The sequence below is a fragment of the Lepidochelys kempii genome, chromosome 14 (genome assembly GCF_965140285.1).
Source record: "Lepidochelys kempii isolate rLepKem1 chromosome 14, rLepKem1.hap1, whole genome shotgun sequence".
Classification (NCBI taxonomy): domain Eukaryota; kingdom Metazoa; phylum Chordata; order Testudines; family Cheloniidae; genus Lepidochelys; species Lepidochelys kempii.
In genome coordinates this window covers 26,633,292-26,649,566 of record NC_136393.1, presented here as the reverse complement: position 1 = coordinate 26,649,566, position 16,275 = coordinate 26,633,292, and the positions used below count along the sequence as shown (strand labels likewise).

The 16,275-nt window shown below is 41.7% G+C and overlaps 1 protein-coding gene across 1 annotated transcript in view; it reads right to left on the bottom strand.

The window, feature by feature from the left end:
• The window catches only part of LOC140898372 (myosin heavy chain, skeletal muscle, adult), a 33,393-nt gene extending 21,783 nt beyond the window's left edge, over positions 1-11,610 (bottom strand). Inside the window, exons 1-15 of the mRNA XM_073312109.2 lie at positions 11,407-11,610; positions 11,178-11,321; positions 10,929-11,085; positions 9,460-9,487; positions 9,250-9,358; positions 9,055-9,147; positions 6,419-6,482; positions 6,225-6,323; positions 5,532-5,635; positions 5,318-5,456; positions 4,833-4,951; positions 4,585-4,734; positions 3,968-4,138; positions 1,281-1,587; positions 1,100-1,170 (exon numbers count right to left, since the gene is read on the bottom strand). Coding sequence (XP_073168210.1) covers positions 1,100-1,170; positions 1,281-1,587; positions 3,968-4,138; positions 4,585-4,734; positions 4,833-4,951; positions 5,318-5,456; positions 5,532-5,635; positions 6,225-6,323; positions 6,419-6,482; positions 9,055-9,147; positions 9,250-9,358; positions 9,460-9,487; positions 10,929-11,085; positions 11,178-11,321; positions 11,407-11,610 — 1,959 coding nt within the window. The remainder of the gene's footprint in view (positions 1-1,099; positions 1,171-1,280; positions 1,588-3,967; positions 4,139-4,584; positions 4,735-4,832; positions 4,952-5,317; positions 5,457-5,531; positions 5,636-6,224; positions 6,324-6,418; positions 6,483-9,054; positions 9,148-9,249; positions 9,359-9,459; positions 9,488-10,928; positions 11,086-11,177; positions 11,322-11,406) is intronic.
• Positions 11,611-16,275: the final 4,665 nt, after the last annotated feature.

Genomic DNA, 16,275 nt, shown 5'->3' with positions numbered 1-16,275 from the left:
ACCGAAAACACTAACCCAGGAACCTGTCCTTGCAACAAAGCCCGATGCCAACTCTGTCCACATATTTATTCAAGTGACACCATCATAGGAACTAATCACATTAACCATGCCATCAGGGGCTTGTTCACCTGCACATTTACCTATGTGATATATGCCATCATGTGCCAGTAATGCCCCTCTGCCATGTACATTGGCCAAACTGGACAGTCTCTATGCAAAAGAATAAATGGACACAAATCTGACATCAGGAATCATAACATTCAAAAATCAGTAGGAGAACCCTTCAACCTCTCTGGCCACTCAGTAAAAGATTTAAGAGTGGCAATTTTGCAACAGAAAAGCTTCAAAAACAGACTCCAATGAGAAACTGCTGAGCTTGAATTAATATGCAAACTAGATACCATTAACTTGGGTTTGAATAGAGACTGGAAGTGGGTGGGTCATTACACATATTGTATCTATTTCCCCATGTTAAGTATCCTCATACCTTCTTGTCAACTGTCTAACTGGGCCATCTTGATTATCACTACAAAAGTTTTTTTTCCTGCTGATAATAGCTCATCTTAATTAATTAGCCTCTTACAGTTTGTATGGCAACTTCCACCTTCTCTGTATGTATATATATATCTTCTTACTATATGTTCCATTCTATGCATCCGATGAAGCAGGCTGTAGCCCATGAAAGCTTATGCTCTAATAAATTTGTTAATCTCTAAGGTGCCACAAGTACTCCTGTTCTTTTTGCGGATACAGACTAACACAGCTGATACTCTTAAGCAGATGGAGGAAGTGAACCCCATTACAGGACCATATACAGCCCTGAATCTAGAGCTGGTGCAAGGAGGGCCTGTAACAATCTCCTAACAGCATTTCTTAGAAAATACTTTTGTTTAACATCATTGTTTTTTATATCATCCTGGGGGAGGGAAAAAAGGACAGACTCTGCACTCAATGAAATGGAGATACAGCAGGTTAACTTCCCATAAGAATCAAGGGGCTTTTACCACAACTGAGCCAGCTGGAAAATAACCTTTTCAGATTTAAAGTGAGATTTCTCATTGTCTTCACAGACAACATGATAATGAATACTGTACTGTACCCTGAAAAGAGCAGAAACGGTCTGAAAAGAAGAACCCTTCTTCTTGCCTCCCTTCTTGCCACCACCGACTTCTGCACAATGAAAGAGAAAGAAAACATGTTTTAGATTTTTTATGTTCCCTTTTGTGATTCTAGAAGAAGTATTTCTGTGTATATTGGATATTGTGGATGAATACAAATACCTGCATCTCCACCATACGAGGCAAAGAGAAAAGCCAGTGTTTTCATTGATGATTTCTGGTACAGCCCAATGACGGTTTCATTCAGGGGATCTTTGTTCTTCTCGAGCCAGCCAGTGATATTGTAGTCCACAGTGCCAGCATAGTGCACCAGGGAGAAGTGGGCCTCAGCCTTTCCTTTGACAGGCTTGGGCTTCTGGAAGTTGTTGGACTTGCCAAGATGCTGGTCATAGAGCTTGTTCTTGAAAGACACATCAGTTGCCTTGGGGAACATGCACTCCTCTTCCAGGATGGAGAAAATACCCATTGGCTGAAAGAAACAGCAACAAATAAGTAGAAAGAGGGAGAGATTGATTACAAACTGCCATCCTGGACAATGTGGCCATCTCTTGGTCAGAAGACTGACAATGTCCAGAGGTTGAGAAACAGGTGAGAAAAGGATGTACTCTAAGTACATCTCCTGACAAACTGGGAGATTAAATAAGCTGAATTTCATCTATTTCAGCTTTGAATGTAAAGTAATGGCTCATGGAAATTTTATTTTTTTGTAACAAACATTTTGACAGGTGCAACAGTATTGTCATGTTTACATAAAAGTCCTTACCCAAATGAGCTCATAGAACATGGAGATATCTTGCTAAAAGAGCCTGTTGTTCTCCAGAACTGTAGACTTTCAGCAAATGTTCTGAATTCTATGTGCCCTACATTCAAAAGCACCACCTCCTCATTGTTGCACTCAGAAGATGTATATATTAGAGAGAGAACATATTTGCCAAGAATTGTATTTTTCCATTTTCTATATTCACCATGCACAAAATTTCTTAGCTACAACTGTTGAAGATGACGTCAAAGTGATCAGAATATTATATTTCTGCCTTCCTCACCAGTCTACCCAGGAAATGATTAACTGGATATGACTGAGGGCCTGTAGAGCACAAATGTAGAACATTCTTTTAATGAAGTTATCATACTGATATAATCTTCATGTTACTGAGGCAATAACATCAAGAAACCAAAATATACTTCTTTTTCAGATTTCTCCATGGTTTGCTTTGAAGAATGAATTCTTTCAGTACTAAAGAATACAGAAGCATGCTTTAAATTGGAAACTGTGTCCAGGTTTCTGAAAAGGGTCCTGTTATAAGGTAATTTAGGTCATCTTTCCATTCTGGAGAAGGATAAACATACAACCCATCTTAAAAAGGGGACCAAAGAGGACCTGGGGAATTGCTGAACTGTCAGCCTAACTTCGACACCTGGAAAGATACTAGAACAAATTATTAAACAATCAATTTGTAAGCACCTAGAAGATAGAAGGGTAATGAGAAATAGCCAATATGGATTTGTCAAAAACCATCATGCCAAACCAACCTCATTTCCCTCTTTGACAGGGTTACTGGCCTAGTGGATCACAAGGAAACTGTAGACAGGATATATCTTAATTTTAGTAAGGTTTTGACATTATCCCACCTGACATTCTCATAACCAAACTAGCGAAAGTGGTCTAGATGAAATGACTATAAGATGGATGCAAAACTGGTTGAACAACCATTTTCAAAGAATCGTTATCAATTGTTCCTTGTCAAACTGGGAGTATGTATCTAGTGGGCTCCCATAGGTGTCAGTCCTGGGTCTGGTACTACTCAATATTTGCATTAATAACTTGGATAATGGCGTGTATAGTATGCTTATAAAATTAGTGGATGACACCAAGCTGGGAGGGGTTGCTAGCACTTTGGATGACAGGATTAGAACAAAAAATTACCTTGACAAATTGGAGACCTGGTCTGGAATCAACAAAATGAAATTCAATAAAGACAGGTGCAAAATACTCCATTTAGGAATTAAAAATCAAATGCACAATTAAAAAATGGGGAATAACTGGCTAGGCAGTAGTACTGCTGAAAAGAATCTGGAGGTTATAATGGAACACAAATTGAATGCAAGTCAACAACATAATGCAGTTGCAAAAAAGGCTAATATTCTGGGATGTCATATGTACGACACAGGAGTATCATAAGTAAAATAGGAGTATCTTAAGTGGGAAGTAATTGTCTATTGTCTATGCCACTCTGTTCAGCATGGTGAGGCTTTAGCTGGAGGCCCACTTCTGGGCACCACACTTTAAGAAAGATATGGACAAATTGGAGAGAGTCCAGAGGAAAGCAACAATAATGATGAAAGGTTTGGAAAATCTCACATGTTTAGCCTTGAGAAAAGAAGTTAAAGAGGAAACCTGAAAACAACCTTCAAATATGTTAAGGTCTGTTACAAAAAGGATGCTGATCAATACTTCTCCATGTACACTGAAGGTAGGACAAGAAGTAATGGGTTTAGTTTGCAACAAGGGAGATTTAGGTTAGATATTAGGGGAAACTTCCTAACTATAAAGGTAGTTAAACTCTGGAATAGGCTTCCAGGGGAGGCTGTGTAATTCCCGTCATTGGTCCTGCCTCAGCGCAGGGAGCTGTACTAGACGACATCTCGAGGTCCCTCCCAGCCCTAAAGTTCTATGATTCTATGACTAATGTTTTTACCCCCAAAATATATTCAATTGTGGGTCAAGGTATTTTTAATAACTAAGGCCGAATGTATCGACCTGAGCAGGGAAGAGTCCCTCTAAAATTTAATACGACCCCCAGCAACTAAAGAATTCTCAAATGAATCAGGCACTTGAATTGAAAAGATACCTTCTCAATGAGCTCAATGCAGGCAGCCAGGTCCATCCCAAAGTCAATGAATGTCCATTCAATCCCTTCCTTCTTGTACTCCTCCTGCTCCAGCACAAACATGTGGTGGTTGAAAAACTGTTGCAGTTTCTCATTGGTGAAGTTGATGCACAGCTGCTCCAGGCTGTTGTACTACACAAAGGGAAAGACAAGTGTAGGGGTATTAAAGACGTTAAAGATGTAACAGCAACTGTGAAGCTGTGGTGGCACTTCTAATCCTAAAGTGGGCTTCCCAGTGTAAACGTAACGGGTTTTATTGACAGGGCGCCACCAGCTCAGGCCCTGTGTGCAATTCCCTTTGTGGGATTTGTGCATGCATATGGGAGAGCAAAAAGACCTTGAATTCATTGTTCCCAGGAGAGCTCTTATTATCCTTTGAAGTCAATAGTAAGGTAAAATCTATTATTTACTATACTATCATATCTCCTGGGACATTTCAACATTTTCAGTGCCTGCCCACACCGGAATTTCTATGCTTTCAGATCAAGGCCATGCTTGTTTGTAGTCATATTTCTCTGAATTTTCACACCCCCTCAGTGTCCCTTCCAGGAACCTGCTGTCAAATCTTTGCTCCTTACATCAAAGATCTCAAAGCCAGCAATGTCCAGGACACCAATGAAGTACTGTCTGGGCTGCTTGGTATCCAGCTGCTGGTTGATACGAATGACCATCCAGAGAAACATCTTCTCATAGACCGCCTTTGCCAGAGCACCCACCGCATTGTGCACCTAAAACAGTGGGAGAAGGACTGGTGTTACCATACAAAGCAGAGAAAGAAACCTGGTGTGTTAATTCAAACCAGGAGTTCTAGATCACCAATTGTTACCTGCTGCACAGTTTGACCTTTGGTCACATATTCATTCCCAACCTTGACTCGGGGGCAACACAGAGCTTTGAGCAGGTCAGCTGAGTTCAGATTCATTAGGTAGGCTGCTTTGTCAGCCACTAAAAGGGCACAGTCAGAGGAATCAATTATTGGACAAATATAGAATGTGGTGTATGTGATATTCTCTCAAAAGCAACTGTAATGTTAAATGTTCTATTAATGCAGTTCTATTAATGTAATCTTATCGTAGAGATTTTGTAGGCATAAAAGACATGAAATTCAAAATCAGGCTTTTTTGAAAGTCAGTGAGAGTTAAGCATCCAGTGCCTTTGAAAATGTACCCCTAAGCCCCTAAAAATAAAGGATAGTTTTAAAAGAGACTCCTCAACCAGAACTGAAAGCTAAAGCTTGACATTTTGACATAATTCACCTTCTATGGATTGATTTATTGCTTGCATTATTGAGAGTGTAATTTCTGCTAATACCTTCTGTGCCATCTGGCTCTGCCTGTTCCTCACGCTGCTTCTGCTTGAATTTCATGTTCCCATAGTGCAGTACTGCCCCTGTCAGCTTGTAAATGGCTGTTTTTTCCTCAGAACTGAAGCCCAAGATATCAATGGCGCTCTGTCAACAGAATAGTAAAGTAAAGATCTTATCTAGTAAAGTTAATACTTCACATAATTATCATGTGTGACTCACATCTGTGGCCATGAGTTCTTCCTGGTCATCGATGCTGGCTACAGTGATCTCACCTTGACTCACAAAGGGGAAGTCATATGGGTTGGTGGAAATCAGAAGCATCTCTGAAAACAAGAATAGATCTCAATTTTTACCTGCTGCAGTTTGGTCTTTGGTCACGTATTTATTCCAAACCTTGCCTCAGGGTAACACAGGGCTTTAAGGGTATGTCTACACGCCATTGCAAACCCTGGTCCGTGGGCCCCATGCCTACAGACTCAGTGTTTCCAAGCTTACGCATATGCATCATGCTGCATTGTAAACCCAGATTTACAATTGATGGACCCAGTTCTCAGAACCATGCTGATGCGTCCATACTGCTCGCAGACCCGAGTCTGACCTTCTGCTTCTGGGGACCCAGGCTTGTGCAGGGTCCACACTGCAAAATGATGGAGCTTGGTTCCCAATCAAAATAGGATTTGGGGTTGGACCTACCGCCCCATGTGGGTCCTAGGACCCTGGCCCTGAGGACTTACTGACCCGAGTCAGATAGATTTGAGCGTGAACTGTAGAGGAGGGGTTGGGCTCAAATCTGAGTCTGAGCCTGGGTTTACAATGCAGTGTAGACATGCCCATAATCGCCCATGTAACAAAGCTCATCAGTTGGTGTTACTCAGTGACCAGTTCCACCAAAAGAATTAAAACGTTTCTTACCAATTAGTTCTGGCTTCTTGTTGGACATGATCTGATAAAATATGTGGTAGCTTCTTTCCGCCTTGAGCTGGAAAGTGACTCTAGATTTCTCCAGTAGATCTGGCAAGGCAAGTAAAGTACAATTATCCACAAGAAAACACCATGAGAAAGAAAGAGAGACAGAGAATTGTGACCCTTAAAGGGTGGTCCCTTACATGTTTCAATGTCAGCAGAAGCCAGTTTCCCTGTGGTACCAAAGTGGATTCTGATGAATTTACCCTTTAAAGGAAAAAAAAGTTATTTCATTTAAACCCTCAGAGACAGACTAGGGATGAAATCCTGGCCCCACTGAAACAATGGGAGTTTTGCCTTTTACTTCAGAGGGGCCAAGGCTTAATAGGTAGTGAGATTTTTAGCCTATGTCACTGCTAAATATTTAGGTAAAGACCTATGCTAAATTATTAACATCCATAGTGACCAATATAGCCAAAATTGTACAGTTCATATAAGTTGCATGCAGGGGAGGAAGGAAGGCCTGAATGCACAAAAGTACCCAGGCACCTAAGTCCCTGGTTTTTTAGGCACTTAAGTCGTGGTTTCATCAGCACTGTGACACACAAAACTCCTGCTGAACTCTGTCGGTGGCTAAACTCCCTTGACACCTTTGGTTTTTTCAGTAAAAGTTCCCTACATCTATGCTCGTGCCTCTGGGTGTGCACATTTCTGCCTCCCTCTAGCCATAGGTGTCTATCTCCTGCCTACGCCCCAGAACAATTGATGTACCTGGGAAGACAGGCATTCAGCCATCTAAATCGCATGGGGCCTGATCCTGCAGGCATGCTCAGAGGACTCCTCCTGGATCAGGCCCCTCAGCTGAGTTAACACAGAACAGCCAGGGATGAAGGACTTCCCTCATAATATTTAGCCCAGTGGTTAGGGTGCTCACCTGGGATGTAGGAGACCCCCCTCTTCCTGAGGGAAGAAGGGTTTTGAACAAGTACCTCCATTCAGGTGAGTATGTTAACCACTGGGCTGTGGCCTTTTCTGATGTGGAGCTTAGTCAGTCTCTCCTGTTGTCACTGTTGCACTCTAGATAAAATTAAAGAGTCACTAGAAAAGGGGACTGGATCCTGGGTCTCCCACCTCCCGGGTGAGTGCATGAACCACCAGGTTATAGAGTCATTCTCTCGCTTCCTCCTGCCCCACACAGAGAGCAGAAGCATGAGAATGACTCAATAGCTGGGTGATTACTGCACTCACATGAAAGGAGGGGAGACCCAGGGTCCCACTCCAATGACTCTTTAATTATTGATCCAGAATGAGACAGCTTCAACAGGAGAGACTGAAGGAGCCCCACATCAGAATAGCCCCAAGCTAAATGGTTAGGGCTCTCCCATGAGAGGTGGTAGGTCCTGTTCAGTTCCCTTGTCCTCATCCAACAGTGGTGGGACTTGAACTGGGGGTTGTAGTAGGAAAAGAGCATGAGACATAAGCCCTTGTATCATAAGCCTGGTATGTGACCTGAGGCCTGGGCTAAAGTAGTGGTCAAAGCTTTGGGGATATCAAGCAAAGTCAGGCTGTGAGCTAGAGGCAGGCCGTGCTTACAGAATCTGGCAAGAACAGGGCTCACATTGCAGAAACACGCATTCCTAAGAAGTGCTACACACAGGCCATGCACACAAACACATTCCAGAAGGTGGTACCAGAACACTTAGATACCAAACACATTCACCAAGATAACAGGAACATGCTGACCCATCCTAAAGATAACATCAGGATGTCAGCATGATGGATAGAGATGTTTTGATTGAACCAACAGGTACAAGGTGGTGGGTAGCTATGTCAGAGGGCAGTATCTAATCACGTCAGAGGGGCAATACGTAACTTGTATGTATTGGTGTATAAAATGGAGTCTCAGAGGGAGTGTCTTTGGCCAGTCTAGGGGGGAATGGAAAGTCCTAGCATTAACTGAGCTGCGTCCATTGCCACAGGCATATATGCACTGAGTGTACTTGTAGCAAGTATAGGGCACCAATACCGTGCTTTGTCGACAATAAACCTGGATGGGTGCCTTCAGACCTTAACAGATCTTGTGGTCATTGGGCTGTTTGTTCAAGGTCTGCTGCCCCAGCTCTGTGCACTAACTGCCTCAATAATAACTATGTGGGTGAAACCAGACAATCACTACCTGTCAAATGAACACTCACAGGAAAATGATAAAAGACAAAAACACTCTATCACCTGTGAGTGAACAATTTTCACAGGATGATCCCTCTATATCTGACCTCTCAGTGCTCATCCTCAAAGGAAACCTGCACAACACTTTCAAATGATGAGCCTGGGAGCTTAAATTCATCACTCCGCTAGACACTAAAAACCATGGACTGAACTATGGATTTATGGCTTATTACAACAATCTGTAACCCACTAACCCCTATCTTTTTCCTATGACTGCAGAGGTATTAATGGGCTACTCTACCTTAAATGGGTCCTTACAATATGTGTTAACTACTTATACTAAACAATTTGTTCCACCTTGCGTTTAGCTGTGATACTCAAAGTACCTTTCCGAGACCTGAAGAAGAGCTCTGTGTGACTGGAAAGCTTCTCTCTCTAACCAACAGAAGTTGGTCCAATAAAAGATATTACCTCATACACCTTGTCTCTCTACTATAATTTCTGTTATTTATATGTATGTTTAATCTGTCATTGTTTGAAAACCAGTAAAGACATGATAAAAAATTCTAATTATATGAACATAAATTGTCCCATCACTGCATTTGAGTGCGTGGCAGACACCGTACCCTCATGTTTGCCTAGAACTAAGAGCATTTCTGACAAAAAGACTTACAAAACGAGAGGAGTTATCATTCCTCACAGTCTTGGCATTACCAAAGGCCTCCAGCAGGGGGTTGGCGCTGATGATTTGATCTTCAAGGGTCCCCTACAAAGTAACAATTATTGTCAAATTAAGGTTGTTTTAAACATTATATACGTGGCAGTTTCAGAAAAGAGCATTTAATCCCATCTTTAGTGACCAACTTACTTGAATTTTGCCTGGCTCTTCCTTCTTCTTCTCCCCACTAGCTGCAATTGTTGCAAAGTACTGGATGACACGCTTTGTGTTCACAGTCTTTCCAGCACCAGACTCTCCACTGTCAAATCAAACAAAGAAGCAGAGAACACATAACCAAAGAGTTTCTTCCTGCAGCGCACAGCAAAGCCAGCAAAAACCAGGGCAAGGAAATATACATACGTGATGAGGATCGACTGATTCTCCCGATCTGTGAAAGAGACAGAACCAAAAAGACTTTTAAAAGAGTTACTGAGTAATATTGAACTGACTGAAATGTGTTTGAAGTAAATATGAGACTGTCAAAATTTTTATCTGAAATTTTTTCAACAAAAACTAGCCTTTTTTCAAAACTAGAAACTATCTTTAGTAGCTTCCGATTTCTTGACATTTTTTTTTTAATCAGAATTGGGAATTTTGGGGTTTTTAGGAGATCTTTTTTTTTTTCCCCTTTTGTTATCTTTTTTGTCACTGAATGCCAATAGAATGAATTATGTCCAGAATGGGTTCGGGGGGTTTCTGGTCACTTTTTTCTGTTTTCTTTTTCTCTTTTGTTCATTTTAGTACTAGTCTTTAGTACTAGTCTTCCCTTCATTTTACCTATTCTGTAAGTTTCCAGAGTTGAGGAAGTTTCTAAAAGTTACAAAGTGGGAAAAGGAAAAAACAAAATGAAAATGTGAACATAAAATAAAGCTATGGGCATCATCCATTCTACTGCATTCAGTGGTAAAAGGAAAAAAAGTGAAAAGAAGAAAACAAAACCAATATTTTAAAAATCATTTCATTTTGTAATGAAATTACTTCAAAATTTTGATTTTTTCAGGAACTGTTCTCTCTCTCTCTCTCTCTCTCTCTCTCTCTCTCTCTCTCTCTCTCTCACTCTCTCTCCCTCAAAAAATCAGTGTATCCATTCCATGATATTTAGGTTTTGAGTTAAATTCACATGCACTGAAAGAACCACAGGACACATGGACTTCAGACCAACTTATACACATTTTCCTTTCATCAAATTTTATTATTCAGAAATCTGAAGAAGTGACTTAAATCTCTGTAGGGCAAACGATTATAGAAACAATACTCTTAACTAAAAGACAACTAAAAGTTCGCAAGTTCATCCAAACCTCTTGGAGCTGAAATTTCATGAGATCATAGTAGTTTCTGAATCCAGCTATGCAGGAAATACCATGAGATCAACATTTTATCAAAGCATTTTGCACTTTTGATCTAGGCCTGATTGAAACCTGGGAACAAAGAACAGTTATTTTTTTAGAAAAATTAACCAAACTTTCCAGAATATCAAAAAGGATTTGTGTGAAATTTTGGGTCAGGTTTAGATTCAAGTGCTGGACAAAGTTTTGGTCAGTTTCAGTGTAGGTTTCGATGAATTCTTGTTTCATCTGAACCATTTTATCTAGCACTATTCTTAGCACTTTCAATGTCTTTGGCTATACGTTATGGGTTTGATTTTTAGAAAAACGAAGTGCAAAAATATGTGTCATTTGCACTGGTACTGATGATGTCTGTGAAGGAAATAAGGTTCACAGATATTTGCTCACCAGTGCATGCCCCTGATACTGCTAAAATTCAGCCACTGTGATTCCTCATATGAAATTTTCACTCTATAATCACTTTTCAGGAGTTGAGCCACTCACCAGTTAACATGAACTGATAGGCACCATCAGAGATGGAGAAGATGTGGGGAGGGGCCTCTTGACGCTTTTTGCCCCTGTAGGCAGTCACAACTTCTGGGTTGTACACTGGCAGCCATTTGTAGGGGTTGACAGTGACACAGAAGAGACCCGAGTAGGTCTGAAAGAAAGGGAGATAATGAGATTGGTTTCCACATGATTTAGTGTAGCTGTTAGTTTGGAAGTCCAGGAAAGGCTTCAGCCTGTACTTACATAGATCATCCAGGCTGCGTAACGCTCTTTGAGGTTATACAGGACGCCAGGTTCATGGAGATGGGTCATCATTGCCATGTCCTCGATTTTATCATACTTGGGAGGGTTCATGGAGAAGACTTGATCTTCCTTAACAGTCAAAGACTGGAAGGAAAGAAGAGACCCATTTCTATCAGCTAAGAACAGAGGAGGAACAAAATGCTGTTCCTTACTCCTTGTTTTTACTCACTTCTCCTTTTTCAGTCTTGACTGTGACCTTCCCTCCTTCCCTGCTCTGGATTGTGCTTTTCACAAAGGATTCCTTGGGATGCACCACAAAGACCGAATTCTTAGCATCGAAAGGCTTGTTCTGGGCCTCAATTCTCTCCTTCTCCGACTTTCGTAGGAAAGGAGCTGCCACCCCAAAGACGGCCATCTCACTATCTGACGACATGGCTGCGGTTTATCTAGGGCAGCTCAGCAGTGAGCTCTGTTGGGGAGAAAATGTTAGACTGATGAATCAATAATATTCTGCATCGGTTGGGACACCTCTGACATTTTCTACCCTTGGGATGGTTTAGTGGGGGTAAATTGTAAGGCATCTGTTGAAAATCAGTGGGAGTATGGCTCCTCATGGGTGTGAGGAATGAGTAAGGTTCTGAACTACAGTCCTGAAGATTTAAATCTTGCCTGCTTCACAGTAAAAGACCACCTTGAGTTCACTTAGCTGCAGACTGTTCCCCATTCCATTGGGTTGGTGTACCTCAAGGTAATCAGACATGATGCTGCTTCATTGCTCCTTTGTGTACTGTTAGCTATGAAACTAACATGCCTTAACTACATCAGCCTGATGAGCCATTGGCTTGCGGAAGTTTGACTCCTAATTCAGTTAGGCATTTCAGAGCAGAACAATAGTTTAACAATCTGGGCCTAAATCTATGGAGGAGACGCTTGCTATTTTGCACTCAGTAATTCAAACAATAAAAAAAAGTGAACAAACAATAAAAACCATGGATAACACAACTTTTTAATGAATTGCAACTGTTCAATTTTAATTATTTATTATAACACTTAGTACAATTGTAAATGTGCTGAAATATAATTTATAAAAATAACTAAGGCCAAGATTTTCAAAAATAGGAGTTGGAATTCTAAACCCATTATTAGGCTCTTAAATAAACTATGGATTTATAACAACAGGGAACTGCTGAGTTCTCCGCAGTATTGAAAATGAGGCCTTTGTATTACATGTTACAAAATGACTTGTATGTTCAGATGACAAACTTCTTCAATAAAATTTGGTTCAGCAAATTCCTGACAAAATGATTGTTACAATAATACATATATCTGAGGAAAAATAATAAGATTTTGCAATATTCTCTCAGCTGGTGGGCTCTAGGCACCTTGGATACAATCATATCAAAGACCTAAAGTCTAGAACTGATCAAACTGATTGGTTAGAAGTGAGGATCCAGGACAGGGCACTGGCCGGCCCAGCATCAGCAGTCACTGGCTTCAAGTTCAGTCACCGTGGAGACCCTGACCGCCATAGGCAGCACAGCCCAAGCACAATATGTAGTGCATTTGGCATAAATACTGGGGGATTCAGCAACTGTCCATTCAGCTATACAGAAACCCCACCCTAGATAGTCTCTTACTATCCCCTTGGAATTAGTAAATCAGGATCTTACCTCTTGTGATGCCAGGTGGATAGTATGCAGTCTGGAAGCTGATCAATACTGTAAAATAGAAATAGAAATTCCCTTCTTATTGCTGCATGAAACTCCAGTGACAAATGATAGATGAAAATATATAGGCACTTTGAAAAGCAGATTTAAAATCACTGCTAACAGAGCCAATCCCTCATGGAAATTAGTGTTAGCGGCTTCAGGAATGTAGCTGGATGCGTGAAATGCAGAGGAAATTTCCCCTCTCCACAAACCCAGGTTCCTCCATACGCTTACCTTGAAGCTTTCTGTGCAAGGACAAGGCAAATTTTTCCCCAGGGGTGCTTTTATAGGGTCTGATCTGCATCTGCAACAGATCTTCAGTCAAAGCATTTTTGGCTAACCTTTCTCTGGCAAAGTATTGTGTGGCATACTTAACTAAAGGCATAATTGTCATTTGACATGACTAGATATAATTAGAAATTTTTGATGTCTTACCGGCTATATGAATTAATCTCCTATAAATAATTTGACAAGGGAATCTGGCCTAATGGTCAGCTAGAGAACTGGATCCAAGGCTCCAAAATTCTATTGCTGGCTTTCCACTGACTCTTGGAATGTCCTAGGGGAGATTATTTAGTATTGCTTTGCCTCAATTCCTCTAGCTATAAAAGTGCCATAATAATATTTATCCACATCAAAGGCGGCTGTGAAGTTTATGAAGAAATGCTTTAAGACCCTTCTGGCCTTAACCTTGAAACTCTCATAATCTAGGTGTTCCTGCCCCTGGCATTGTGCTGGGACCTCCTTTCTTTCCCTTGTTCTTTCCCCCCCAGACATTCCTGGTGATCTCTAAAGTAAATAGAGCAAATACTTGAGTTACAGAGCTCAGCCCATAGAAATGTATCACATCCTAAAAGCTCATGTTACTTACTAATGGAGGATGTTACACAGGGACCATATAATTCAAAATTCTTTCTGCTGCCTCTCCTCCTATCCTTGTATTGTCTTTCCAGAGGAAAATCGATTCAAGCATAAAGATGACTCATGCAGTGGTACAGACAGTCCTCAAACACATGCTTAATCCACAAACATATAATAACATAATCTCCTCTTAACACACACAAACACAGCTACTCCCTAAACCTCCATCTCACATATCTACACTCCCACTGTTAATCCACACAAACAACTCCCTCAGGCAAATCACCAAACACCAAAATCACATATACCCAGTCCCCACACCCAACACTCATAAACACCTCATCCATCCCTACATGCACACACACAAACACACAACTCCTTGTATTAATACACCCTCAAGCCAACACTTCTGCCCCCCACCACATATACCTTGCAGACTTACTCACAACTTCACACAATCCCATAAACACATACACACATAAGAAAGCTTGCCATATTGCAGGAGCATACTATCTAGAGAGCAGGATTAGAGAGTAGCACTGATCCTTCAGAATACTAATACTATAAGAAAGGGGCAATTTGAAGACAGAACATGAGAGTACTGCTGTAGTTTTAAGAAAACGGCAGACTCGCTTGAGTGGTTTTAATTCCTGTCAAGCTATAAACAAGTTGTTCTCCTGCTCATTAATTGTTAGGTTATTAAAATAGTTCCAATACCAAACACATACAAGATCAGAACAATTATCTATCAAATCTAGTACAGTATTACAGTGTTTTGGCCCTACGTTTCAGAAAAACCTCCCACATTACTCACTTGGCCAATTATCAAATGCTGCACATAGGAATGGGGCTTGAGAGCTCATAGGACCATGCACTACTAGGTTTAGAACAAAATTAAATTAGCTATAACTATGAGCAGTGCAAAATTCAATTAATGTCAAGATCCACACTTGAAGCTGAATGTGGTGCTTACGGTATTTTTGTGAAATGCCTGTAAACTGAGCTCAGCTAAAACTATGAAGGCATCTTGTAAAAGAATGCACCCTGCTGCTTCCTCCAAAAGCCTCATAGTGTGTACAGGACGGCACTACCACTGGGGTCTGACCTTGAAGTGAGTCGCTTGCCTGGTTAGTCCTTGGGGGCTGAGTGAAATAAGCAGCAAGATCCATTGTTGCCAGGATCTAACAGAGGCTAGGCAGGGGAAGGAAAGAGTAACTCACTCTCTCTCCACCCTTCTCCCTGTTATTGCTGGACCTCTGCTCTATCCCCACGCTATGTCAGAGGAACTCTTCTCTTACCCTTCTCCCCATCCACACAGCACACAACAGGGAGGCAACACTTCCAAGTAGATATGTGTGACTGCGTAATCACAGCAGGTCTGTACAAAATTATTAGTGACTAGCTAATGGTAAAATAAAATAGAAATGAAGCTTCTTTCATACAGCAGGCACAAAATGAGCCCAGGTGGCAAAGCTACTGTGCGCACTGGTGTCTCTCTTCAAGGACAGATGCCACTTAGTAAAATGTGGAAGAGTGGAACTGGGAGCTGCTTAGATTGAAGATCAGTCTGCAAACGGAGGTAGAACGTGTCTACGGCATAGGACACAAAAGACAGAGACTATGATGAGGTGTTAATTGACAGGGTTGCACTAGGGATATGATACATCGTATTGAGGCAATCCCCCAAAAGACATGTGCACTTAAGTCAGATTAGCACTGAAAAAGAAAATAAAAGTTGAACCTGACCAGGTAAATTAGATATTAGTGAATGAATTCAAACACTCGCTGAGTGGGTCTAACACTAATTGTAATAAACTCAGAAGAGTTAAGGATTAGTATAGATCCAAATATTGTAAATGAGGCTATCAAAGTGAGTGCCTGTCCATGAGAATAGTTGAGGAGGTCATACCTAGGCTACACAATGCAAGAGTATTTTCAGTTTTAGATGTAAGGGTTTAGACATGTCTGACTTGATGTAGAAAGTCTAACCCTGTGAGCCTGGACTCCCCTTTGGATCTATGTGTGTGTGAGAAGCCCCTTGCTCCACATGTCAGCAGCAGTGCTGTGAAGACCTGAAACCCTGATTGGTCAGGGGATGGGCCTCTTCCCCCAACCCACCCCTTAAGCCCCTGGGTTGGCCATGGAGCTAGCAGGAAATTCCACTCCTAGCTCCTGCTGCCAGCTTCCCGCCCCCATCCCCTGCAGGATAGGAAAGCCAAGCTAGAAGAGAGGGCAGGCGTGAAGCACAGAACAGATGGACAATGGCTGTGCCTCACACACCTCCAGCCTGACCCTCCTCTCCCCACTCAGGTGTCCCCACCACCACCTCCAGCCTGACCTTCCCCGCAATGAGCCCTACATCCATTCCTTCCCAGGAGCCTCAGCTCTTGAGGGAGCCCCTCTACCACTGGGAGGGCATGCTAGGGGGCTCCCTTGAAGGCTTCAGGAAGTGGATCGACCTCAGGCTTGCCAACAAGGAGCGGTAAGGAGCTGGATGGGTGAGACTGGAGTTCCGGAGGCTCCTTGCC